Raw genomic sequence first — 26,466 nt, 5'->3', positions numbered from 1 at the left:
ATATTGTGAAAATGACTATACTACCCAAAGCAATCTGCAGAGTCAATGCAATCAGTATCAAATTACCAATGGCATTTTTTACAGAACTAGAACAAAAAATCTTAAAATTTGTATGGAGACACAGAAGACCCCAAATAGCCAAATCAGTCTTGAGGGAAAAAAACGGAGCTGGAGGACTCACACTCCCTGACTTCAGACTATACTACAAAGCTACAGTAATCAAGACAATATGGTACTGGCACAAAAACAGAAACATAGATCTCGATGGAACAAGATAGAAAGCCCAGATGTAAACCCATGCTCCTATGGTCAACTAATGTATGACAAAGGAGGTAAGGATACACAATAGAGAAAAGACAGTCTCTTCAATAAGTGGTGCTGGGAAAACTGGACAGCTACATGGAAAAGAATGAAATTAGAACACTCCCTAACATCATACACAAAAATAAACTCAAAATGGATTAGAGACCTAAATGTAAGACTGGACACTATAAAACTCCTAGAGGAAAACATAGGAAGAACACTCTGACATAAATCACAGCAAGATCTTTTTTGATCCACCTCCTAGTGTAATGGAAATAAAAACAAACAAAAACCAAAACAAAACCAAAAAAGTGAAGAACCATTTAACTGAGCAGCTACTATGTGTATGTACATCTATAAGTTATCCATATATGTATATGTGTTATCATATATACACATGCATAGATATAACTTGTGTGCATGTGTGTGTATACAGTCCTCCTGCTCCTCCTCAAGCCCTGTTGTGATGTGTGGATGGACAGCAGCTCTTCCTGCACCACCTGCCCACACTTTGCCCTGATTTACGTCTTTCTGGTCCTGAGGCACTGGGGCCTGACACAAGGGCAACAAGAGAGGGTCCCATCAGGCTTCCAGCTGCTGCTGCCCCATTTGTCTCTTTGGAAACTCCTTTTCCAGGTCTCCCACCCTGTCTTGCCTGCTTTCAACCACCCTGGGCCTTGGCCTGCCCCCCCCGTCAATCAGCCCTCTAATTAACCCTTGAGCCAAGCTCTGCTGCCCCCTTTGGCCTTTGAGGCTGGGTTGGGAGGCTCACTGGCCAGTCTCTCATGGAGCAGGAAGTTACATCTTGTCACAATAGGTCCTTGACAGAGGACTTGTGGCAGCATCCTGGCCCATGATCATGGGCAGAGACTCAGTAGGACTTTACAAGCATCTGATTTTGAAGTCTTTGGAGACCTGAAGACTACTGGCTTTGAGCTCAGCAATGAACAGGAAAGCTGATAACTCCAATGAGGGGAGAAACCAAAGTCCAAAGATAGGCTATATTTTCACTTGTTCAGACACTTTAGCTTAGGCACTTAGCTCTTCAGAAAGTGTGAATGATAGATTAAAATCTAAACCTGTTCTTTGAGAACAAGGAGCTCACACTACCAGAGGTTGGGCATCCCACAGCATTTTCTGAGTGTACCTTGTCTCGTAAAAATAACATGGGAGTGTCTTCCCTGGTGGCGTAGTGGTTGAAAGTCCACCTGCTGATGCAGGGGACACGGGTTCATGCCCCAGTCTGGGAGGATCCCACATGCCGTGGAGTGGCTAGGCCCATGAGCCATGGCCACTGAGCCTGTGCATCCGGAGCCTGTGCTCTGCAACGGGAGAGATGGGAGAGGCCACAACAGTGAGAGGCCTGCATAGCACAAGTAAATAAATAAATAAATAAATAACAAGGGAAAACAGGTGTATTTTATATTAAATAATTAGATAACCATGGTCTTGAGGTCCTATGTGCTAGATGTTGAAGAAGAAAAAAAATGAAAAAAGGTGATCTCTGCTTTGGGGGAGTATCATAAAATGGGGCAGACAGGCTAAAAAAAAAAAAAAAAGGTTTGCAGCACCATAGATGGACCTAGAAAATATTATACTTAGTGAAGTCAGACAGATACTATGATATCACTTATAAGTGGAATCTAAAAAATAATATAAATGAATCTGTATACAAAACAAAAACAAACTCACAGACATAGAAAACAAACTTATGGTTACCAAAGGGGAGAGGGAGGGTGGGAGTGACAAATGAGGAGTATGGTATTAACAGACACAAACTAATATACATAAAATAGATAAGAAACAAGGATTTACTGATAGCACAGGGAATTATATCAATATCTTGTAGTAACCTATATTGGAATATAATCTGAAAACAATAACTGAATCACCATGCTGTACACCTAAAACTAACACAATATTGTAAAGTAAGTACGCTTCAATTTTTAAATATTTTTTAAAAAAATTTAAAAACCATGCTGGCTTAAAATTATTTCCCTCTTTTCATAGCATTATGAAACCAATCACAGGTATTCAGAAAACAAAATGCCCTTAGAAAGATAAAGCAAAATTTTTAATCCCAAAGACACAAAGAAATATTCTAATATTCATTTGGTTAGCCTAAATAATAATAAATATTAGATTGAAAAAAAGGAGAATATGTCAAACCAGGGTGATAAGAGCTCTTATAAGGAAAGCAAAGGGTGCTAAGAAAGGGGTACAAAGGAGGGGCTGTAAACTATGGTTGAGGTAACAAGACCCACACAGACACAGACAAAAATAATGTTATGATAGTGGGTAAAATGTATGATTCAATTAAGCAAGCACTTATGGTGCACTGATATGCCAGACATTGTGAAAATCAATTTGAAATACAATAAAAAATCCAAATGTCATCAAAGACTCAGGTCTTTTCTATCCTTCCACTTTGTTCTCCACATGTTGGCTTTTCATGCTGGTAGTTAGGGCCTTATAATCACAAAGTGGCTACCACAGCTCCAGACATCACATCCTAATACTAGGAAAAAAAGAGATGAGGGTTAAAGACTTTCTCTTCACCAGTTTTTCTCTTTTTATCCAGGAATCAAAAACTTTCCCAGAAGTTCCTCAGCAGACTTTCTGTTGTGTTTCATTTGTCAGAAATGGGCAATGAGGCAAAAGCAGAGGGAGGAGAAAGGATGATAAATATCTGGTAAAGTAGTATAGAATTGCCAAGGACTAGGTATATTGTCAACTAAAAAAAAAGGGGGGATTCTATTGGCAGAATACTAACATTCATCTGGTCCAGCCCTCCTTCTGGGTACATGAAAGATTGTAGTCTCCTGCCTTCTTGAAGTTATGTGTGGCCAGATGACAGTTCTTGCCAATGAAGTGAAGAATTTAATTTCTAGAACTTGGGTCTCTGTTCCTCTGTATCAGGAAACCCTGAAGCCTAGTGTTGAGGTGTAGGTATCATAAGACAGTTGACTCTGTCAACCTCATCTCTGAGTGATGTCTATGCCGAGCAGAGTATCCCACCACCAGCTCACAGTGGTCAATAGGGTAGAGCGAGTGGGAAGTAAACCTTCGTTGCTTTAAGCCACTGAGATGTAGGGACTATTTGTTACCACACATAACCTAGCTTATTTTTGAGGCATGATTGATGCAGAAATTGATACTAGAAGTGGGGAGCTTCCTTTAAAATAAAAAGCAATCCTAATATTATGTGCCATTGGCTTAGCAGTTTGGTGGTAAATAGGCTGAAAAACTGATATTGGAGACTGGAAAGATGGTCACTTTTTAATGGTGATAACTTGGTAGACAGATCATAACCTAATGTACTTGTTGCTCTAGGAAAAGAGATTTTTAAAAATTAGAGCATTAGTAGAGTGTGTTGTTCATTGTCAAGGTCAAGGTATTACTAGGAAGATATGAACTCAGGAAAGAACTGGCCAGATTACAAGCAGAAGTGAAAGGAAATGAGAAAGTTCCAATGCAGGTCTTTGCAGGGTTGGAGAGGACAACTTCTCACTTCTCACTCCACAGAGCAAAAGATAAGGATGAGAGAACTTTTAAAAATATAGTTATTCAATTGTTCACTTATATCAGTATAAACTCATGTTTATTTTATTCTATGGATTATAACCTAATACTATTGTTATTTATTTTGTTCAAGTTTATTTTAGCTTTGGACATTAAGAGTTCCTTCAATTTGTCCCCATCCTTTATTTTAGCACTTCCTTAGTTTCTGGTACTACCAGATGACCCAGACACATCTTGTATTTCCCCTGCCCTGGAATCAACTGCTTCTCTCAAGGATCCCTGATTCCTTATATTGGAGAGTTTTATTTAGAGACCAAGATATGGACACTAGGTGTGCCTGCTGATTCAGGGGTATCATGGTGTCTAGACCGCTACCATCCCAGGCACACACACACATTCATTTTTATCTATCTATCTGTATATATACATTTTAAACCAAGATTTCATACTGATACCTCCAATTCCAATCCAATATTACAAGGTTCATTCTAGCATTCCCCTTTTCTTAATTGTAACTTTTTTTCCAGCAGAGAGAAATCTGGTTCTCATTATCTACATTAAATCTACTTATTTGTTCAATCTTAGTGTACACATAAGTAGTTTCAGAATCTCTAACCCATATCCCTAGGAGAAATGTACTAACTGGAGTACAGTATCTATGTAGAGTTCTTTGTCTTTAACCTTATTCAGTCAAAACTGTTTTCCAAAGTAATTTAAGCTAGTTCTTTATTCTCTCCAGTGGGTTAGGTTATTCTTCTGTAACATATTTAGATGCCTTGTTGTGACTTATATTCCATTTTGGGTTCTGCCCCCATATCCTCATTGACTTTTTAAATTACATACAGTAAAATTCATTCTTTGCAGTGTATAATTCTATGCTTTTTGTCAAATGCATAGAGTCATGTGTTCACCACCACAGTCACTATACAAAATGGTTCCATCATCATGAAATTCCCCCACACAGTTCCATTGTAGTCAACCACTTCCTGAACCCCTACCCTTGGCAACCACTGATCTGTTTTCCATTCCTATAGTTTTGCCTATTCCAGAATATCATATAAATGGAATCATTCAGTATGTACCCTTTTGAGTCTGTCTTCTTTCACTTAGCAAAATGCATTTAATCCATCCATACTGTTGTGTGAATCAGTAGTTTGCTCCTTGTTACCTCTGAGTAGCACTCTCTTGCATGCATGTGCAATACTTTATCATTCACTGATTGAAGGACATCTGGTTGTTTATAGTTTGGGGTGAGTATGAATACAGGTGCTATAAACGTTTTCACACATCCTTTTTGTAAACATAAATTTTCATCCCATTTGGGTGAATACCTAGGAGTGGAATTGCTGGGTCATATGGTAAGTGTATTTTTAACCTTTTAAGAAACTGACAAACTGCCAAAGTGGCCTTACCATTTTGCATTCCAACCAGTGAAGTATAAGTGTCCAGCTGTTCTTCTGATCATCAGCATCTGGTATTGTCAGTTTTGTTTATTTTAGCTATTCTAAAAGACGTGTAGTGCTAACTCATTATGAATTTAATTTGCATTTCCCTAATGACTAATGATGTTGAGCATAATCTCATGTACTTATTGGCCATGTGTATACCTTCTTTGGTGAAGTATCTGTTCAAATCTTCTCATTTGGGGTTGATGATCATGATATTATGATTATCATCTTCTTATTGTTGAACTTTGAGAGTTCTCTGTGCATTCTGGCTATGGAGCCTCTGTTAGAGATGTGCTATCCAAATAATTTCTCCTAGTCTGTAGCTAATCTTTTCATCCTCTTGACAGTGTCTTTTAGAGAACAAATGTTTTTAATTTTAACAAAATCCAATTTATCAATTTTTTTAACATATCCTTTTGGTGTTGCACCTAAATACTCTGCCTAACCCAAAGTTACAGAGACTTTTTTCTGTTTCCTCATAGAAATTTTATAGTTTTACATTTTACATTTAGATCTATGATTTATTTTTAGTTAATTTTTGTATAAGGTGTGAGTTATGGGTCAGGTTCTATTTATGTGTGTATGTATGTACGTATGTATGTATGTAAACAGACATACAACTGTTCCAACAGCATTTGCTGAAAAAGCTATCCTCTCTCCATTAAATTACCTTATTACTTTTGTCAAAAATCAGTTGCCTATTTATTTTTCTGGACTCTCTACCTTGTTTCATTGACCTTTGTAGCTATCATTTCACCAGTACCACATTATCTTAATTTCTACAGTTTTATATTTGGTCTTGAACTCAGATAATGATAGTCCTTATAATTTGTTCTCTTTTTCAAAAAAAAGTCTTGGCTATTCTAGTTCCTTTGTCTTTACATATAAATTTTAGAATCTGCTTATAGAGATCTACCTAAAAAGCCCATTGGTATTTTGATTAAGATTGTATTGAATTTATAGATTAATTTGGGGAGAATTGACCCAACTTCTTAACAATAATGAAACTTTTGAGCAATTAACACAGTATATCTCTCCACATATTTAAGTCTTGTTTGAAACACTCTGATCAGTGTGTCATAGTTTTCAGCATACAGATCTGGCACATGTTTTTTTTTTTTTTTTTTTTTTTTTTTTTTCAGGTTTTTATGTAAGTACTTGTTGGGTTTTTTTTTTTTTTATGTTATTGTAAATGATTCTGGGATTTTTTAATTTAAAATTCCAACTATTCATTGTTACTATATATAAGTACAATTGATTTCAGTATATTGGTCTTTTATACTGTGACCTTTCTAATCTCACTCATTCGTTTGGGGAAGGGTTTTTTGGTCCATTTTTTAAAATTTTCTATGTAAGTAACCATGTTGTTTGCTAATAGAGACAGTTTATTCCTTCCTTTCCAACTTGTGTATCTTTTATTTCTTTTTCTTGTCTTATTGGACTGACTAGGACTTGTAGTATAAGGTTGAGCAGGAATGGTTAAAAGACATGCTTGCCTTCTTCCAGTCTCAGGGGGAAAGCATTCAGTCTTTCACTATTAAGTACGATGTTAGCTTATAGTTCTTTTGTAGATTTTCTTTATCAGGTTAGGGAACTTTCCTTCTATTCTTAGTTTGCTGAAAGTTATCATGAATTAGTGTTGAATTTTGTCAAAAGCTTTTTCTGCATTTATTGAAATAATCATATGATTTTTCCTCTTTAGTCTGTTACTTTAGTGAATTACATTGATTGATTTTTCAAAGTTGAACAAGCCTTGCATTCCTAAAATAAACCACACTTGGTTGTGATGTATTATCCCTTTTGTATATCGCTGAGTTCAATTTGCTAACACTTTTGTTTTAGAATTGTTTGTGCATGAGGGATATTGATCCATAGCTTTTGTTTCTTGTAGTGTCTTTTTCTGGCATTAGAGTAATACTGACCTCATAAAATGAGTTGGGAAACGTGTGCTCCTCTTCCATTTTCTGAAAGAGATTATGAATTGGTATTAACTCTTTGTTAAATATTGGTAGAATTCACCAAACCATCTGCGCCTACAGTTTTCTTTGTTGGAAGGTTTTAAACTATGAATCTAATTAGCTTGATATAGTACTATTCAGATTATCTATTTCTTCTAAAGTAAGTTTTGATAGTTCATGTATTTCAAGGAATTGGTTCATTTCATCCAAGTTGTTGAATTTACAGGCATAGAATTATTCATAATATCCTCTGGGTTTTTTTTAATGTCTGTGAATTCTCTAGTAAGGTCCTTTTTTCATTCCTGAATTAACTAAACAGTACTTTCAATAACTCGAATTCAAATAATTTTGAACCCATATCATGTGCCAGGAGCTATGCTAGACACTGCCCCAGATATATGGAAGAAGGGCTTCCAGGAAGGGTTTACAGTCCAGTTGAGTACTGTGTATTTACACCTCAGCTCTCGGCCTCAAGCCTACATTTCTACACTCTGCTCTAGGTGCTGAGGCTGGGACTCTGCAAACCACATTTCTCAGACACACTTGCTAGCTGATGGAAGGCACTAGAGAGAAGTTAGAAGCTGGGAGGAGAGCTTCCAGTTCCAGTAAGTATTGCTCCAGCGCCTTGCAAAAGCTCTAGGTCCAGCCTTCAGCTTCTTTTGGCAAGCCAACCTGCGGAACCCCCTCAGAGGGACAGCGTCAGCCAGCTGTGTGTCTGCCGTTCCTCATCCCATAGTCTGAGCATTAGGCACACAGTGCCCCCTTCATCCATCTGACCACCAGCTGTGCATGGGCCCTGCGTCTAAGCTCCTACTCCTCAGTAACCTCACCTCTTCCTTTCTTCCCGCCCGCCCCACCAACCTTAGGAGTGGCAGCTACTTCCTGTAGTTACTAATAGCTGGGCTATGTCAGAATCTCCTATTTTCTCTTTCATCCTTCAATTGTCTGTATTACCAGCTACCTATATCCAGTCCCCCTCCATGTTCAACACTTCTCAGGGGTTTCATTTTTCTGGCTGGATCCTTACATTAAGGAAACAAGAGGTACACAGGAAGTGACAAGTGGCCATGGAAGGGGAACGTATCGGGTGGTCAGAGGTTAGTCAAGATAGTCAAAGAGGAAGGCAGAGGAGAGGCCCTCACAAAGGCCCCACTCCCCACAGGAGCCTCTCGTTTCAATGCCTGCTACCATCCGTATGCCTGGCCTCCCTCTAAAACCCTGGCCTAAGCATAGACATGACTCTTTCCTATGGTTCCTCTCAGCATAGGGAAGATATGCTGGCCTTTTCTTATTGAGACTGTATTAACCAAAAACTATAAACGGCTAAAAATGAATTATATTCATCAATTCTAGGGTGTACTTGTTTTTACACTTTAACATTTCTGAGATCAGGATACATATTGCAGTCAGTGGCATCTTATAAAAAGCTAGAAATTTTTTTCACTCTTAGTGATATATAAAACAAGGGTGCATCTTTCAATGACATTTCAGAGTTTATGGAATAAATTATTCTGCAAAGTTTAGTTTTCTGGAGTTATAGCAAATATCTGTGGCAGAGATAGGTAACTATCCATCAACATCTGTTCCCACTTCACTGGTAATAAAATTTTAACCTGACCATGTGGTTACCTAGTAGTGACCACATTTCCAGGCCTCCCTTGCAGTAGATGTGGTTGTATGACTAAGTTTGGGCCAATGGGATGTGAGGGGATGTGATGTGTACAATCTTTGGTTCCTGGATAGAGAAAAGACGAGCCTTAGACAAGACTTAGAGTTTCTATCTTTCCCCTTCACACAAGCTAGACCTTGAACAAGCCAGCTTCAACCTTGAAGGCATTAACAACCCCCTGGGGGAAAGGGTAGCAGTGTGACGATATGAAGGGACCTAGATCCCTGAATGACCATGAGAAGTAAGGCCACCTGCCAGTATAAACAGCTCACCTTGGGACTGATACATGGGAGAGAAGTCACCTTCTATTTTTGTTTAATCCATTATATTTGGGAATCGCTTTTTTTTCCCCAGTAGATTAACCTTTATCTGAACTAAAACACCTCCTCCTACTCAAGGATTGGCTCATCCTTGCCAGCCCCCAACCTGGCCACTTTTTTGTTCAGTTTCCCAATTATCTCCTTGCAACAGATACCGAGATTCTGCCCCTGTAGCAGGATATTTTAATCTGGCATTTTGATGTTCTGAGCATTGTGACATGCTTGTCTGGGTTGATTTGCTTAATAATTTTACTATTTCCCATTTATGCTGCTTGGTAATGTAAGCATTGTCAATAATGATTACATTTTGGAGACGATTTGTTTCCTTCCATCAATAATCACCACTTCAAAACCTATATGGCCACAGTAAAACAGCTTCACCAGGATGAAAACCCATCCTGGCACACTAAAAATGTGGGAAGGGAAAGAGAGAGGGAAGGAAAGATAGAAGGAGGGAGAGAAGGAGTGAAGGAAGCAAAAGAACAGCAGATTTTTCAAAGGGACAGCGGCCACAGGAAAGGGTCCTGCATCTTCCCCGTCCACTTCTCTGTTTCCTGTCCTGGAGAATCATCCGAGTGGTTCCTCTCTTGGTTTTCCACATGACTAAACCCCATGGGTCTCATCTAATCATACTTAGAGCCGCCTGGCTGCCTCTCCCCAGTTCCTCCATTATCCGCAGAGCCCGGCAGGGGTGCAGACCTGGGCACGCCGCCCACCCCCTCTCACCTTCCTTCCTCCACACCCACGCCAAGCAGGGGTCTCGCCAGCGGCCTGGCTGAGTGTGGGGCTGCCTGGGGGCTCCATACCTCACAGCATGGAAGGTTCCTCCCAACTCCTGGCCTCCCTGGTGTGCGTCATCCTGATGGGTGAGTTTCCCACTCTGTTCTCTGGTGCATTTTTAGAACAGAATAGATTCTCACAAAATTGTAGGTACGGTCTTCTCTCCCTGCAACTCAGGGCAGCTGGGTTGCCAGGGCCTCCAGGCCTGTGGGGAAGGAAGAGCTGCCATTTGGGAGGCTGTGGTGACAGAAGCCAGACGTTCAAGTCCAGGCTTTGCCTTGGACTTGAGGCAGTGCCTGGATTCCTCTGGCCTCAGTGTCCTTACCTGTAGAAAGGTCTCCTGCCCAGGTCTTTGCTGTGAGGATCCAGGGACATAAGGGACCAGCTCTGGGGAGGGCAGCACAGGCTCTGACAGACTGGGGTTGCTGTCGTCATCCAAGTGCTTTGCTTCTTAATGGGCACAGCCCCGGGAAAGAGGGGAGAGCACATGGCTGTTTGGGGTAAGGGTGGGGTGACTTCACTGGGGGAGTAGGGCAAGTGATCGAGGGCACTCTGACCGCGCAGCGGGAACCCCAAGAAGTGAGTGGGAACTCTTTGCTTCAGGCTTAAGTATCAATGTCACTTCAGTTAAGGGCACTTAGCTCAAGGAGTCCGTATCCCTGGGAACAGTATTTCTCAAGAGCTGGTCGTGGACCATCTGCATCAGAACCCCTGGAGTGGCACGCATTTGTTAAAAAGCACATTCTGGGACTTCCCTGGCGGTCCAGTGGTTAAGACTTTGCCTTCCAATGCAGGGAGTGCAGGTTCGATCCCTGGTAGGGGAGCTAAGATCCCACATGCCTTGCAGCCAAAAAACCAAAACTTAAAACAGAAGCAGTATTGTAACAAATTCAATAAAGACTTTAAAAATGGTCCACATCAAGAAAAAAAAGAAAGCACATTCTTCAGCTCCTCCCCAGATCTGCAGAATCAGAATATGTCAGGAGCAGGGCCCAGGAATCTGCATGTTCAAACATCTTAGGTGATTCTGATGCACGATGCAGTTGAGAGCCACTGGGATAATGACAAAGGCAACCCTCATGAGCCCCTCTGTCCAGGCCCCAGTCCTCTGCTCGACCCCACTCAGCCTGAGACATCCTCATGACTGTGCTCCCAGACTTGGCATCCAGGCCTCCATGTGCACAGCCGCCACTGGCCATCACGTGCCACGTGGTGACAGCACTGACATCATGGTGTTCCAAGCTGTTAGTCAATCTTCCTTGGGTGGGGTCCTATCTCCACGATTGGATTATAAACTCCCACTCTTCAGGCCCTTGATCCTTCCTCTATAGCGTTCAACACAGTGGAGTTCTGTTCGGGGCTGGATTGAATATTAACAGCAAGTACCTACAGAGCTCTTATTAAGTGCTGGGCACTTTAATTAGTAATTCACGTAAGCATCATAATCCTATGAGAAAGGAGGAACTATTATGTTCCCTTTTCACAGATGAGAAAACTGAGGCACAGAGAGGTTCAGTGGGCGGTGCAGGGTGAAATGGGGATTTGAACTTGGGGGTATGTGGCTCCAGACGGGACCACGCCACCACCTCCTGACCCCATACTGAGCACTGTCCCACCCACAGAGCCCTGTGGTGGGGGCTGATAGGGGAGGGGCTTCCTTTTCCCAAGTTGACTTAACTCAGCCATCTTTCTGGATGATTTCGGGTTGGGTCCCACATAGAGGGTGGGGCTGGAAGAGGTCACCACAACTGGGGCAGACAGGAGAACCCGTCAGACAAGGCTGCGAATCGTGGCTCTGCTATTTCCTAACTGTGTGGCCCTGAGCGGGTGACCTAACTTCTCTGAGCCTCGGTAAATGGGGGTCCCCGTCCCCTCGTGGGTGCCTGAAGGAGAATCAGATCATGGGTGGAAGGCCGCCAGCACAGTCCTGGCACTCAGCGGTTGTGCAGTAAATGGTAGTGAAATGTTGCTCAAGTCACATAGCTTCAAGGGCCACTAGGTTTGGGGGCTTTTTGTTTGCGTTTGGTTTTTTTCTCCCGCTAAGAGTCAGCAGCTATGAATCAGTAAAAGACAAAAAAAAGAAAACTTACGGGAAGCATGAGCAGTCACATGTTCAAGTACAAAACCCAGACCACACAAATGCTCCAGCTGCATAGGTCACGACTCCCCGGGGAGGCGGGGCACACGTGGGAGCGAGGCAGCTGGGTCGGCGAGGGAACCCCTCTTCTCGTGGCCGGCAGCCGCTTCACCACTGAGACCGAGAGCTCTTAAACTAGGGGGAGCAGCTTCCGTCTTCCTGAAATCCCTGTGCAGCCTCTCCATGTGGCAGCGAGTCTGGAAGCGGCCGGAGCCCAAGGGGCCTGAGAGCAAGGTGGCCACAGGTCACGGTCCCATCCCTGTCACACCTCTGAGCACAGGGCCCAGGGCTGACCTATGGCAAAAGTGAAGTGGAGGAATTCATCCAGGAAACCCCCCTCTTCCACTTTCCGTGACTTCTCCCTCACACAGGCGTTCCCCCCCCACCCCCGCCGCCGCCCAGCACCCCGGGGCAGCCCCTCATCGCCCAGGGGTCCTCACACTCTCTTTTGTCTTTCCTGTCTGTCTCGCCCCAGATCTGCTTTTAGAAATTGGGATATGAGGGGTGTGGGAAGAACAGTCATCTGGGAACTGTGGCCACTTAGTGACCTTGGACAAGACCTCCACTGGTCCCCACATCTCTGAGGAGCTGGTGCGGCCATCACGGCAGCTGTCATCCTTGAGGACTGTCGTGCCAGGCTTTTAACGGCAGCTCATTTACTCTTCACCACAACCCTGCAAAGTGGGGGCCCTTTTCCCTGTTTCAGGGAGGCTCGACGAGGTCAGGGCCCTTCTGGGTGTCACGGGCTGGATGTGAACTGGAGTCTCCTGAGTGCCAGCCCAGCCCTTGCCATCGCCTACGCCTACGTGCAGTGGATGGTGAGCCTGGGGCAAAGCTTGGGGCTCAGAGGAACTTACTTGGCTAGCTCTGAACCACTGCAGAAAAGCAAACTGAGAAGGCAAGACAATTCACACCAATTCACACCCAAGGACATGGGGCGCTTATCTGGGACGCGCGGGGAAAGGTCAGGGACTGCTGCCGTGGGCCCAGAAGGAAACGGAGGCTGGATGAGCCGGGACGCTTCTGCCCCTGCTGGCTCCTGTGGCCAGCGGCTGGGACCGAGAAGTCCTACCCGGGAGGAGGAGGGGTGCAGGAAGCTGGAGCTCGGTAGGGACAGGTGGAATCAGAACGCCTAAGAGCAGCGCACTGCGGGGACACTGCCCGGGGCAGGCTCTACCCGCGGCTCTGCATCTCTGTCAGCCCAGGCGAGAGGGTCCAGCTCCACAACCAAGTGGCCAGAGAGGCAAGGGTTAAAGGGCAAACAGGACCACCCGAGGGCCGAAGGGGAGCGGTCAGGCCTTTCACTGACTTGCGTCTCCCAGCTCCCTAGAGTCTGTGGGGTCTGCTTTGCACCGATGGATGGAATCCCTGGTTCCGCTCCCTCCTCTCCCCTCTGGTCTCTGCCCTTTTCCTCCCCCTGATAACCTGTCTGGACTATATGCAGGCCCAGAAGGAAGAATTACGGAGAGCAAACTGAGGTGCAGGAGGGAATCAGATGAAAGGCAACTGCCCCGGCTCAAGCCACACACCTAACTGGGGAGGTCCGGTGGCCAAGTCGAACATCTGTCTTTGCCCCAGGACACCCTCTCCTGACCCTTCAGGCGCCGCAATGTCCAAGAAGCCACCCCTGGAGTCGCTCGCTGAGAACACCCCTACTAACATGTCCAGCTGTCCCCAAGGACGATAGCCCCTTACAGACAGCTGAGCTCATCAGACTGGCTGCCCGTCAGCTGATAACGTCAGCCCTCCTAGGGGGTGGGGAGCAGATCTCTGAGGGGCTCCACCTCTGAGGGCCACAAGTCTAGGCCTCCACGAGGCATCGTCTGTCCATGGTGAGCACCTGCCTGGCAGCATCCTTCTCCCCCTCAATGTCCATGCTTGTTTCCTCCAGAAACCTGTCCCCAAAAGCCCACCCCAGCAGACCTAATTCTTGTTAGAGCGCCACTCTCTGAGGACACCCCCCTTGGCCATTGTCCCATCACAGCCACCACCACCGGCTTGCTTTCCTATCTGTGGTCCATGGACAGCGACTGCCCCGTGCTCAGATACAAAATCATAAACAGTTTTCTCTCTAGTTAACATAAATGCCATCACACAGAACGCACTGCACATGAGCTACAGGGAGGCTCCCGTGCACATCCCTGCTGCTTCCTCACCAGGGAACTGGTGGGAATCTGGTTTAGCTGCAGCCAAAACCAAGGCCTCTATTTCTGATCCATCCAGATGCCACTTCTGCCCATGCAGGTTCTGCAGATGTTTCCATTGCCGAGTCCTCATCCCACCCTGACACCACTGGCACAGGGCTTTGGGATGCTAGGTCCAGGATGAGTTAACTACCCCTCAGTTGACTCGTGATTATGATGACGTGGAAGCTGGTACCCAGTGCTGCAGCCCCAGCCCTCCCTCAATGAGCATTGTCACCACGGGAGGCGTGAGGGAGCAACGTGGAAAGTTTAGTAAATGGTTGCACAGGACCATCAAGCGTGGATGCCTCTTTCCGGGTAGCTGAGTTTTCTCAACAGCTAATGACTTACTTTAAGTACCTAAAAGCCTTTCAGTTAATTTTATATTGACATATTTCTAAAATGCTTGCCAGACTTGTCATTTTTGCCCAAATATCATTTTCGGACACAGACTTTTAGATTTAAAATTCTCCTTAGTAAGCATCTAGAGACATCATTTGACAGATGAGCCCACTGAGGCCAGAGAGCTGACGACTCACCTCTGGTCACAAAGTCAGGGCCAGTCTAGCCAGAGCTACAACCCCAGACGGACGCCTGAGACCCCGTGTGAGGGGCACGCCTCTCATGGCAATGAACCTTTCCAAGGTGACCCAAGTCATCGCCGCGAGCAATGTTTCACTAGCCTGCTGCAGTCATGATGCCCCAAGGCCCTCTGCACTTACCCCTCCTCTAAAGGGTCCCTTTTGTGCTGTACTTTTATCATTTCTGTCCCGATCGTCACATTATTTTTATTGAACCTTCCTCCCTGACTGCTGATTATTATCCCTTGCTGCTTTCAATGGACTACACACAGAAGACACTTTCTAGCTTTTCAATCTGTATTTCCCAAGTCTGGGAAGCTAATTTAACAAACTTGTTAGACTCATGTATAAATGAAAAACAAACAATGGCTGAGCAATGGACAGGCTGTAAACACACTGAGGCAGCCACTGATTGGCACCGTAGCTGTATCTCCAACACTCAGCACAGTATCAGGCACAAGACAGACCCTCAGTAGACATCTATTGAGTGAATAAGTACATGAATCAACGACTAGCTTTCAGGTGAGTTAAGGGCAAGGCCTGCGCTATTGAATGACATGTGGTCTAAGGCGCCATGTTGAGCCACAGATGGTGCAGTTTCCGGCATCAATGTCCTGACCGCCCCCCGACCCCTATCGCCTTGAGTTGTCCGTCCAGAGCCCTTCTCCTTCCCCACCACTGGTTAGCACCACCCCCACGCTCCCTCCTGGTCCCACTCGCTTTGCACGGCTAGTGAAGGAGGGAACTAACATCACTGAGCATTTGCTGCGTGTCAAGTACTGTCCGGGTGACCTTTACGTGTGACTTCATTCCATCCTCAATCCTATGAGGAAAGTACTATGTACCCCATTTTGCAGCAGAGGAGCCTGAGACCTGGGCATTAAGCAACTCGCCCAAAGATCTCCCTGTAAGTGGATGAGCCTAGAACAGTGCCAGGCACAGACTGGGTGCTTGATACAAGTGAGAATGTCACCCATGTCCAGCTGTACCAGAGCTGGAATGCTCTTCACCGTGCTCAGTGGCCCACCATTGAGAGGAGGAATTTCGGACAAGGGGAAGAATGTGGGCCTCCTGTTGACCCCCGGAGGTTGATAGACATGAAGCAGGAAGAGTAGAAACCCTATCAAAAGGAGCTGTGGGGCTTCCCTGGTGGCGCAGTGGTTGAGAATCTGCCTGCCAATGCAGGGGACGCAGGTTCGAGCCCTGGTCTGGGAAGATCCCACATGCTGCGGAGTAACTGGACCCGTGAGCCACAACTACTGAGCCTGCGTGTCTGGAGCCTGTGCTCTGCAGCAAGAGAGGCCGCGATAGTGAGAGGCCCGCGCACCGCGATGAAGAGTGGCCCCCGCTCACCGCAACTAGAGAAAGCCCTCACACAGAAACGAAGACCCAACGCAGCCAAAAATTAATAAATTAATTAATTTTTTTTTTTTTAAAAAGGAGCTGTGGTTCCAGTTCAGGGGGCTGTCCCTGCCCTGTCCTAAGAGACATGCAGGAGCTACCAGAGGGAATAGTAAATGTCCCAGGAGGCTGGGGAGCTTGGATTCCTGCCAAAGCAAACGCATCTGCTCCCTGGGTAATCCCTATTGGGACTTCCCACCTTCACCTCAAGTCCCCTGGGTGAACTCAACCAAAGGTTTCTGTGTAAAAGTGAGTCCAGGTGACCACCTCTTGGAACACCATGCAGCAGACAAACAGGAAACACACATCTCCCCCTAATGGGAGCCAAGACTGTCACACTTGGTGAAAGGGCCTCTGTGTGCCCTCTCTCCTCCCAGAGCAGAACCCAGCCAGGGAGGGAGGGGCCCTGACCTGTCATCTGTACCACACATCAGATGTTCCCAATCTAGGCTGTGTCATCCTCGAGCAGCACAGAGTCCAGGGACAAGGTCAGAACACGACCCACCTATTGTCGAAATTCAGCCTCTGTTCACTGGTGCCAGATTAAACCTCCCTGGGGGGCGCTGCTCTAGGAGACAGAGTTTTGGGTGAAGTGGAAAGAAATAGCATTATTGCTTTGCCAGGCAAAGGGGGCCACAGTGGGCTAATGCCCTCAAAACTGCGTGTCCTGTCCTGGAAGGGGTAGTGAGGAGTCTTAGTGTTCAAGGAGCAGGGTGTGACCAGCTTGTGGACATTCTTCTGACTAGTTGGTGGTGAGGTCATCAGGAGTCAGCATCATCAACCTTCCAGCTGGTCTGGGGTCTCCGTGCTTGTGGCAGCATACAGGTAACTTCTCCCACCTGGTGGCGGTTTCAGCATCTGCAAAACAGCTCAAAGGACTTGGTTCAGAACATTATCTATGGTCTTTGAGGAAGAACTAGAGGTCCTTGACTTTGTTTCCTGGCTAAAGTATAATTATTTTGTGTTGCTTGACTGTTTTCCTTTCTTTCTGCATTTTCTCACTTTTCTGATTAAATTGATTATTTGACTACAGTTTTTCTACAGACGAAAGGCAGGCGGAGGACATGGGTGTTGATCTGTTCCGGGAAGACCTCATAGGGTCCTGCTCAATTACACTCCGAGGGAAAGCCTTGGCTCTGCCTGGTTGGCCAAATGACGTTGCCAAGTCCTTCAGGCTCTCTGAGCCTCAGATCCCCTTTCTGAAAGGGGGGCTAATGACAGCACCCCATGGATTGTTTTGCTTATGGAATAAGATTAGCAATGTCTCCCAACGAGCCCCCAAAGCACCATGTACTCTGACACCCTTACCCTCTCACACCCTGCAACTTCTATGCTGATGTCCGTAATTCCATTTTACCCTTTGCCTAGTATGCCTTCAGCCTACTTCAGGGCTTAGCAAATCCCACTCCTTTCTCAAGGCTCTGCTGAGGCGGCAGCTCCTCTCTCATGGGGCTTTCAATCAACCCCTGCCCAACCACCCTTCTCTGCCAGCCCAGGCAGCCTCCCTTCTGCTCTCCCTCAGCAATTCAATTCAACATCAGCTACTACATGGCAGGCACGTGCTGGGCAACAGCTGCACAAATATGACCCCCACACATGTTCCCTGCCCTCCTGGAGCTTCTGGGTGCCTGGACGAGAGATACAGTTGAACAGGCAATGCCCATACAGAGGAAGAACTTCTGCCAGCCCTGGGGCATGGGGAAGGGGTGCCAGACCCAGGCTTAGGGCTCAGTGAAGGCCTCCCGCTGTAGGATGACTCAGCGGAGGCCCGGGGACGACCAGGAGGGAGCTGGTGAGTGAAAGGGGCCAGGAACCATGTTCAGACAGAGGGAACATTGTTCATGTCCCTCATTAGAGCACCTGGCAGGCTTTAGTGTAACTACGGGTTCCCAGATCTGTCACCCTTTCTGAGCTGTGAGCTCCAACAGGCTAAGTTATTTTCTTGCCCTTTGTAGCCCTGGCTCTAATCGCAGCGCCTGGCTTCGAGTGGGGAATGTGTCTCAGATCAATAATGGCCCATTGATGAATGCACAACAGTAAACAATCCCTGGGGAGTCAATGCCTGGCTCCGTGATGCCTGCAAAGTGCAGGATGTCAGAGGAGGCTGAGGTGACAGAGGGCGGGACCGCAGGGAAACTGAGGCAGGGGCTGAGCCTCAAGACTGGGAGATGCTTTCTGCAGCTAGAAGTACTGACTGAACGAGCAAAACCTTCAGGAAGGGTTTCTCAAATTTGGAACTAGGCCCTTTGATTATCAACAACTGAACAAACGAGCTTTTACTAGGGAAAGATGTCAAGTCCCCCGCTTGGGTTCAAAAGCATACTTCCCCTTGTCCAGAAGAAAGGAGATTTGGCTTAGAAGCAAACTGTGTGGGAAAAAAAACAAAAACAAAAAACACCTTGTGGTTTTATTTCATTGCAAGCTCGGCACGATCCCAAAGTGAGGTTTTCTATGAGGCACAGCTCACACAACCCAATTCATACCCCGCTCTACCTGGCCCAGCACATCTGGAACACACATCTGGAGCCCCCGGGGTCAGGACACTACACTGCAAGGAAAGTACCAAGCGGGCAGTGAGGATGGAGAGGGGCAGGTGAAGGACTAGGACCTCTGTCAGAGAAGGGAAGGCTTACTGGGTCCAGGATAGTCATGATGGGATCCCGGGAGGGCCATCACAGGGAAGGAAGGCGAAAGCTCCAAAGAGCGGTGGGCCGTCATGTGAGGGGCAGGAAACATCGGTTCTGGGCAGGAGGAATGCCTTGACCTGTAGATTACTCATAGATGGGATGGGTTCCCTAGAAGCAAACTGTGTGGGAAAAAAAACAAAAACAAAAAACACCTTGTGGTTTTATTTCATTGCAAGCTCGGCACGATCCCAAAGTGAGGTTTTCTATGAGGCACAGCTCACACAACCCAATTCATACCCCGCTCTACCTGGCCCAGCACATCTGGAACACACATCTGGAGCCCCCGGGGTCAGGACACTACACTGCAAGGAAAGTACCAAGCGGGCAGTGAGGATGGAGAGGGGCAGGTGAAGGACTAGGACCTCTGTCAGAGAAGGGAAGGCTTACTGGGTCCAGGATAGTCATGATGGGATCCCGGGAGGGCCATCACAGGGAAGGAAGGCGAAAGCTCCAAAGAGCGGTGGGCCGTCATGTGAGGGGCAGGAAACATCGGTTCTGGGCAGGAGGAATGCCTTGACCTGTAGATTACTCATAGATGGGATGGGTTCCCTGGAGGATGGTCTGCCAGCTGTGGGCTGAGGAGATTGCCGCCCAAGAGACAAGTGGGGCTACCCCACAGAGCAAAGAGCACTGGACTTGGAGACATGTAATGTGATGCATGTGAAAGAACCCGGTAAACTGCAAAGTCCTTTGGAAATACAGGGGCTGCTATGTTATTCCCTGTAAAGATCCCTTCCCTGAACTGTACCTGGGCACTAGAGGCTAAGCCTGTCCCTCCCTTCTGGAGGAGGCTCCCGGGCCCCCTGCCCTGATCCTCCCAGCGCTGACACCCATCCACCCACCCCGTTCACCCCACCCCCAAAGAAGCACACATCGGCAACAAGACAGGCAGTGAGTGACTCTCTAGCCCTCTGTAAGCTGCAGGCAGAGCGCAGCTTCCAGACCTTAGCTCAACCATACTTCAGAGGCTCCCAACATGGGAGGTGAGGAAACTTGAGCCCAGAGGCGCTTGTGCAAAACAAGGAGGCAGCACAGCGGTCTACCCCTCCCTCAGCTCCCTGTCTGGGCACTGGCCTTTTGGAAAGCCCACTTGGGTTGACTGTACAGGAATCTCAGCCACCAACTCAACACACCAGCTTCAAAACATACCACCGCCTCCCAAGGCCTCAGTTTCCCCTCTGTCAATGGGAGTGCTGCTCTCCTTGGATAAGCCCCAAGTTTCCATGCCCTAGTGCACTAGAGTGCCACAGTGAGGTCAGGCAGTCCTGAGGCTGAACATCAGCTTTGCCTCCTCCTAGCTGTGTGACCTCAGGCCTCAAACTCTCTGTGCCTCGGTTTATAACATGTAACCCGGGAATAACTCTGCTTACCTCTAGGATCATTTGTGAGAACTAAAAGAGATACCACCAGGAACTTGCTCAACACAGAAATGCACACAGAGCTGCACAGTAAGTGCCTTTATTATTATCGCCATCTGGGGCGGCGGGGGCCGGGGGGGGGAGCGTCTTGGGACTGTACTGTAACCACGGGATCCCAGCGCTTTTCTGCAGCAGGGGAAGTTTTGATGGGAAAGAGGTTGGGGTCACTGGGCCTGTATGTGAGGTGGGACCACCCTGAGTGAGGCAAATAGTCCCAGGGAAATGGGGGGAGAGTCCAGGCACCTACAAAGTCACGGGAGTCAAAGTCCCAAGAGATGCCTCTCGAGTCCTGGGGTGGGTTTCCAGACTCTCCGCACTCCCGAGGGCAGGGAGGGCGCTTCCCGAGTCCTGAGGTTTCCAGGCCCCACGAGGGCGCGGGCAGGGTTGCCGCACGCCGCTTGCCTCTCGCCCGCCCGCCCGCAGGTGCGCCGGCGCAGCGCTGGTCCATGAAGGTGCCGGCCGAGGTGACTGCGGCGGCGGGCGAGGCGGCAGTGCTGCCCTGCACCTTCACGCACCCGCACCGCCACTACGACGGGCCGCTCACGGCCATCTGGCGCGCGGGCGAGCCGTACACGGGCCCGCAGGTGTTCCGGTGCGCGGCGGCGCGGAGCAGCGAGCTCTGCCAGACGGCGCTCAGCCTGCACGGCCGCTTCCGGCTTCTCGGCAACCCGCGCCGCAACGACCTGTCGCTGCGCGTCGAGCGCCTCGCGCTGGCCGACGACGGCCGCTACTTCTGCCGCGTCGAGTTGGCCGGCGACGTCCACGACCGCTACGAGAGCCGCCACGGCGTCCGGCTCCGCGTGACCGGTGAGCGCGCCGCCCGCCTCCCCGCCGCGTCCGAGGGCTCCCTAGGTGCGGGCTCTGTGCTGGGATCGGAAGGGGTACAACAGGCACACCCCTTTCTCTAGAGCAGGGGGTCTCACACCTGGAGATGGCTACGGGCCACCCGGGGAAGTTGTTAAAAATGCCGCCGAATCCTGGCCCCAGGCAGGGCTGGCGGGGTGGGGGCGGCCTGGGTTGGGCATTGCAATGAAGCTCCTAGAGAGTGAATATGCCCGAACAGCTCTCAGACTAGGGGGGAGAAAAACGAGGAACGGTCACCTTAAATATGGCAAGGACTGCAGTGAGCTGTGTGCACAGAGGGGGTGCACAGGGAGCCCACCAAGTGCCCGGCACTTCTCTAGACCCTGTGGTATAAAGATGTGGGAACCAGGATCCTAGAGCCATGGTTCTCAACCCTGGCTGAGCATTGAAATGACCTAAGGAGCTTTGTAAAAATCCCGGAACCCCCCTGTGGGGGACCCAGGCGTTCTGGGCTGAGTTTGACGCTGCCGAGAACCTCCCATGTCCCCTTGGGCTGGCTGAGCCGACTCTCTGGGTGCATTTAAGTTTCTTCGCCCCTGTCCGCCCCAGTCCCACAGTCCCACCGGTTCAGTGAATCGTCTCAAGTCTAGGTCCTGGTGAGGCTGTCTGGGAGTGGGAGGTGCCCTTGAAATCACTCCAGCAGACTGCTCCCAGTCGTGTGCTACCGCAATAGTAACGGCGTTTAGAGAGCACTTGCCCAGGCACCCCACTTGTCAGATCTTCTCAACAGCCCCGTAATGTAAGTGATCCCCATTTTACATGTGAAGAAACTAAGGCACAGAGCGGCGGAATAACTTGCCTAAGGTCACACCGGTACTGGGAGCGAGGCATCGTGGCGCCCGAGCGCCTCTTCCTTCCTCGCCGTATCACCGCCCCCCGCCCCCCTCCGCCGCTCCCTTCTCCAAGCCTCTGGGCCAAGGGGACGGGGAGGGCTGCCCCTTGCCCCCCGCCGCTGCTCTGACCGCACTGCGCTTCCTTCCGCTCCTCCTCGACCGTCGCCCGCAGCCGCCCCGCGGATCGTCAACATCTCAGTGCTGCCCGGTCCGACTCACACCTTCCGCGCGCTCTGCACGGCTGAAGGGGAGCCGCCGCCCGCCCTCGCCTGGTCCGGCCCGGCCCTGGGCAACGGCTCGGCCGCCGTGCTGAGCCCAAGTCAAGATCACGGCCACCAGGTGACCGCCGAGCTGCCCGCGCTGGCCCACGACGGCCGCTACACGTGCGCGGCCTCCAACAGCCTGGGCCGCGTCGAAGCCAGCGTCTACTTGTTCCGTTTCCACGGCTCCTCCGGGGCCTCAGCAATCGCCCTCCCGCTCGGCGCGCTTGGCCTCAAGCTGCTGCTGCTACTCGGCGTTCTGGCCGCCCGTGCCGCCGCCCCCCGCCGCCGCCTAGGTGGGTGCGCCCCAGGCCAGGGTGGGTGCGAGGGGCCGCCGGGGCTCTCCTCCAGGCTGACCACCTCCACCTGGCATGACACAAGCGAAACATCACTTACGCACCCGTGCATCATCTCACTTTCCTCTCCCTGCATCAAGCCCAGGAGGCGGGAACCAGCCTGAGCCCATTTTACAATCAGGAAGCTGAGGCCAGAGAGGTTAGGGAACTTGCCTCTGGCCTAGAGTCACAGAGATATAGACCCAGACGATATAGCTCTGAGCCCACCTCTTTACCAGCACCCCATAAATGACTCATCCGGAAGGGTTCCGACCACACACAGGCTTTCCCAAATAGCACCATTTCATTGGGTCACAACAAGCACCCTGAAAGCTACTATGTGCTGCATAGGTGCTAGGAATACAGAGGTGAATACGACATGGTTCCCTGATGAATGCGTGCTGAGGAGTAAGCAGATAATTGCAGTCTGCAGAGAGAAGTGCGATCAGCCCATGTACTACGGAAGCCCAGAGAGTGTGGGCCTCTCTCTGATGGGGCATGCAGACGGGGGCCGGGAGGGAAGGCTTTACACAAGTAAGGGGAGGCTAAATCAAAAGCTATAAGCAGGTGTGAGCTAGGAAAACAAGGAGCTAATAGTACTCCTAGCAGACGGAACAGCATGTATAAAAAGAGTGGAAGCTCGAACTAGCAGGCGGTCTTCAGAAAGCTGCCGTCACCCCTCCCTACTGTCACTAAGCTGGATGGGAAATTTGCTCTGTGCCCCAGAGAGGAGGCTTCCCAGAGCCTCTCAGACCGCCCAGGTGAGTAGCACCAGCCTCAAACTCTCCTGGGATGAAATCCAAAATTTGTCACAGTTGCTCCGGCTACCATCTTTGCTGGGGCCACACTGGCTTTCCAGCAGCGTCTTCAAACCCACCAAGCATTCTGTGCTCCAGGGGCCTCAGAGAAGCAGGTCTTCCTGCTAAGTCCGCGTCTCACTCCCTGTCCTTCCCAGTAACTCATCATCTTTCAGGTCAGTTCTTTGCATCCTGCTGGCTAGCTGTTCCCTCCAGACCACTCTCCACAGTGGGGCGGGCGGGACAGCGGGGCTTGTAGCCCAGAGGCTACCATGGAGATTCATGCCTCCTCTCTCTCTGTCCCTCACACAGAGTACCCAGTCACCCAGGATGCCTCACCGCGGTAAGTAAGCTCGCCCACCCCCACCCTGCCCCACTCTAGTCCCCCCCCTGGCCAAGGGGTGCAGGCTTCTCATGGAGGGCAGCCTGAGAAGGAAGAATGGGCAAAGGGCTGGGGCTGGCGTCCCAGCCCTGATCGGGGTCCAGGCCCTCCCTGCAGCCTTCCCCCCTACTTCAGCCGACCAAGCCTGGCAGCCAGACCAGGCCACGCTGACCTGCTCGCCACGTTTCCAGCACTGACTGTGGGCCTCACACTGGCCTATCTTCCGGACCAGCTGCCTGGTGTCTGTGGTGCTGAAGGGTCATTTTTCTGGGTCTGCCTTATCTCTGCACCTAGCTGTGCTCCGTGGAGGCTGTGTTTCCTGTGCCCAGCATTCTAGAACAGATCCACACAAAAGCCACCATTAGGCCATCATTCTCCCAGACACCCTGCTGAAGGCTTTGCAAGCAAAATATCATTAGAGGTTCTGAGGGCTTGGTTGAGGGCTCACAGACTCAGCTAGAAAGCATTGGCCTTGCCCCCTCTTGGTGTCTGTCCAAGTGAAGGCCTGCGTAGAAGAAGAAAGTATCCAATTCCAAGACCTTGTCCGAGATGCTTGGGGGAGGCGGGCGGGGGATGACAGCCTTCTCTAGGACCCTTTAGACAAGCCCGGGCACTCCCATAGCTCCGTTCCCACGTGTGCCTGGGGGCTGGAAGAGCCACATTACCAGCCCAGGCGCCTCTCTGCAGCTGCTTGCTCAGTGATCTCCACATTCTCAAACACCTGTGCAAAGTCCCTCTTCTCTGCTAACTTACTACCCCACCAGGGCACCTAATCAGAAAGCTGACAGTTGTTCAAATATCTGTTGAGTACATACCACGTACCGGGTACTGTTTGGGATGCTAAAAGTACAGCAACAATCCTCCACCTCACAGAACTCACACCTTAACATGGAGAATTTTAATAAACATATAAACAAGGGATCTTAGATTGTAAAATATAAGCTGTGGGAAAAAAAAAAAAATGAACAAGGTGATGGAGTAAAGCCCCAGGAGAGGGAGGTGCCACTGGGCTGTGGCTGCTTTAGACCAGGATGTCCTCTCTGTGGACATTGAGGAGACCTGAGGCGGGTGCTCGATGGGCAGGCAAGGGTGATGGGGCAACCCAGGAGGAAAAGGCTCTAGAAAGGCTCACGCGTGACCCGGGAAGAGGGCACAGAGGACCGGCAGGCTGTGGGATTTATTCGGAGTACGATGGCAGGTCAGTGAATGGTTTAAGGAGACGAGTGGCCCCATCTGAACAGGAGTGGAGTCCAGGAGACCTGTGAGGGCTGTTGACCAAGGCTGCAGCTGGCTAGGTTGCTTGGCTGAAGGTGGCAATAGAGAGGGCGGGGAGGTGGGGCAGACAGAGTAGGCAGCACAAACAAGGGAGCCAGCAGGTCCGGAGCTGACGCCCCGGGTGCCACCTACTGCCCTGAAGATGGGAGGGGGAGTGCGGTGAGGATCACACGAGCTCTGTGGACTGTTTATGTCTGAGAGGCCACGAAGATGTCCCTGAAGTCAGGAAAGCGGTTAGCGTTAGCAGGAGGCCCGGCCCAGAGGTCGGGACCCCAGAGATGGTTTTTGAAGCCACAGACAGAGATCCCTTTGAGAAGACAGAGACAGAGACTCTGGGGTGCTGTCACCCAGGTGCTCCCCTCCCTGGTCTGCAAGTTCTGCCGCTGCCCTGCCTCCGGCCCCCGAAGCCCCTCTCGTCCCTCCTTCCGCCCCTTCCTGGGCTGTGGTTTGGGCAGTCAGAGACCCCTCCTGTTTGAGTGGTCAGCCAACTTTCTCCTGTCCACAGGCCCCAAGCTCAGGAGTCCAATTATGAAAATTTGAGCCAGATGAGTCCTCAGGGCCCACCAGCAGCCGTGTGTTCACCTTGAGGAGCCCATTGGCCACCGGCATCCCCTGGACACCATGAGGAATGAAGGCCAATGTGTGGCTTGGCTGGGACAGCCCTTCCTGGCTCCCAGGCACCTTGGCAGCCCTAGCCTGGCGGCGCCCTGAGGTCAGAACGCTGCTCACAGAGGCTCAGAGGTCTCCTACGTGGACTTCTGTCTCCAAGCCTCAGAGATATTTCTGTCAACGGGGCAGCATTTTGTGCACGCGCGTGCGCGTTTGTGTATGTGTGTGTGTGTGTGTGCCCGCACTCGCACGTGCGCCCAGGTGACACTTCTGCAAAGGTCGTCTTGCCTTTGCTTACCTAGAACACCATAGCAAAGCAGGCAGGACCCTGGTCAGAGGGGTCTCCAGGCCTAGGCTCCATCCTCATTGTGTCACCGACTTGCTGTGTGGACCAAGGCACTTTTTTCAATTCTTTGGGTCTCTGTTCGTCCACTGTTGAACACCGACAGTAACAGTCTTCTCTCCTGGCTTCGGGCTGTCACGGTCTGAGGAAGTAGTGGATGTGAAGGAACTTGGGGCAGTACAAAGCCGTCTACAGGTATGAGCAGTGTTACAGGCTCCTCCTTGCAGAGCAACCTTGGGACATCTAAACTTGGACAAGCATAGCACCCACACCGGCCTCGCTGAGAGTAAGGATTCCAGAGGGCAAGCCTGGGTCTGGGCTGTGCCACCCTGTGGTCCCAGGAACATCAAATCAGCAACAA

General features: G+C 49.4%; 1 protein-coding gene across 1 annotated transcript; it reads left to right on the top strand.

Moving 5' to 3' along the window:
* The first annotated feature begins 229 nt into the window (after positions 1 to 229).
* SIGLEC15 (sialic acid binding Ig like lectin 15) lies at positions 230 to 25,740 on the top strand. The gene is made up of 8 exons (XM_067014663.1): positions 230 to 332; positions 9,900 to 10,086; positions 12,844 to 12,955; positions 20,362 to 20,437; positions 20,831 to 21,214; positions 22,277 to 22,660; positions 23,809 to 23,839; positions 25,659 to 25,740. The coding sequence occupies exons 1-8, from the start codon at positions 230 to 232 to the stop codon at positions 25,738 to 25,740; spliced, it is 1,359 nt and encodes a 452-aa protein (XP_066870764.1).
* The last annotated feature ends 726 nt before the right edge of the window (positions 25,741 to 26,466 follow it).

This window comes from Kogia breviceps, chromosome 15, assembly GCF_026419965.1.
Source record: "Kogia breviceps isolate mKogBre1 chromosome 15, mKogBre1 haplotype 1, whole genome shotgun sequence".
Taxonomy (NCBI): domain Eukaryota; kingdom Metazoa; phylum Chordata; class Mammalia; order Artiodactyla; family Physeteridae; genus Kogia; species Kogia breviceps.
This window is presented reverse-complemented; position numbering and strand designations above follow the sequence as displayed.

What these genes read in the sequence shown, in the direction of transcription:
- SIGLEC15 (XM_067014663.1), top strand. Translation starts at nt 230, where the DNA reads ATGGTACTGGCACAAAAACAGAAACATAGATCTCGATGGAACAAGATA. An exon ending in ACGCCTACGTGCAGTGGATG is followed by an intron (nt 12,956 to 20,361) that starts GTGAGCCTGGGG and finishes CTCTGCTTACCT; the next exon opens with CTAGGATCATTTGTGAGAAC. An exon ending in CGCCCCCCGCCGCCGCCTAG is followed by an intron (nt 22,661 to 23,808) that starts GTGGGTGCGCCC and finishes TCCCTCACACAG; the next exon opens with AGTACCCAGTCACCCAGGAT.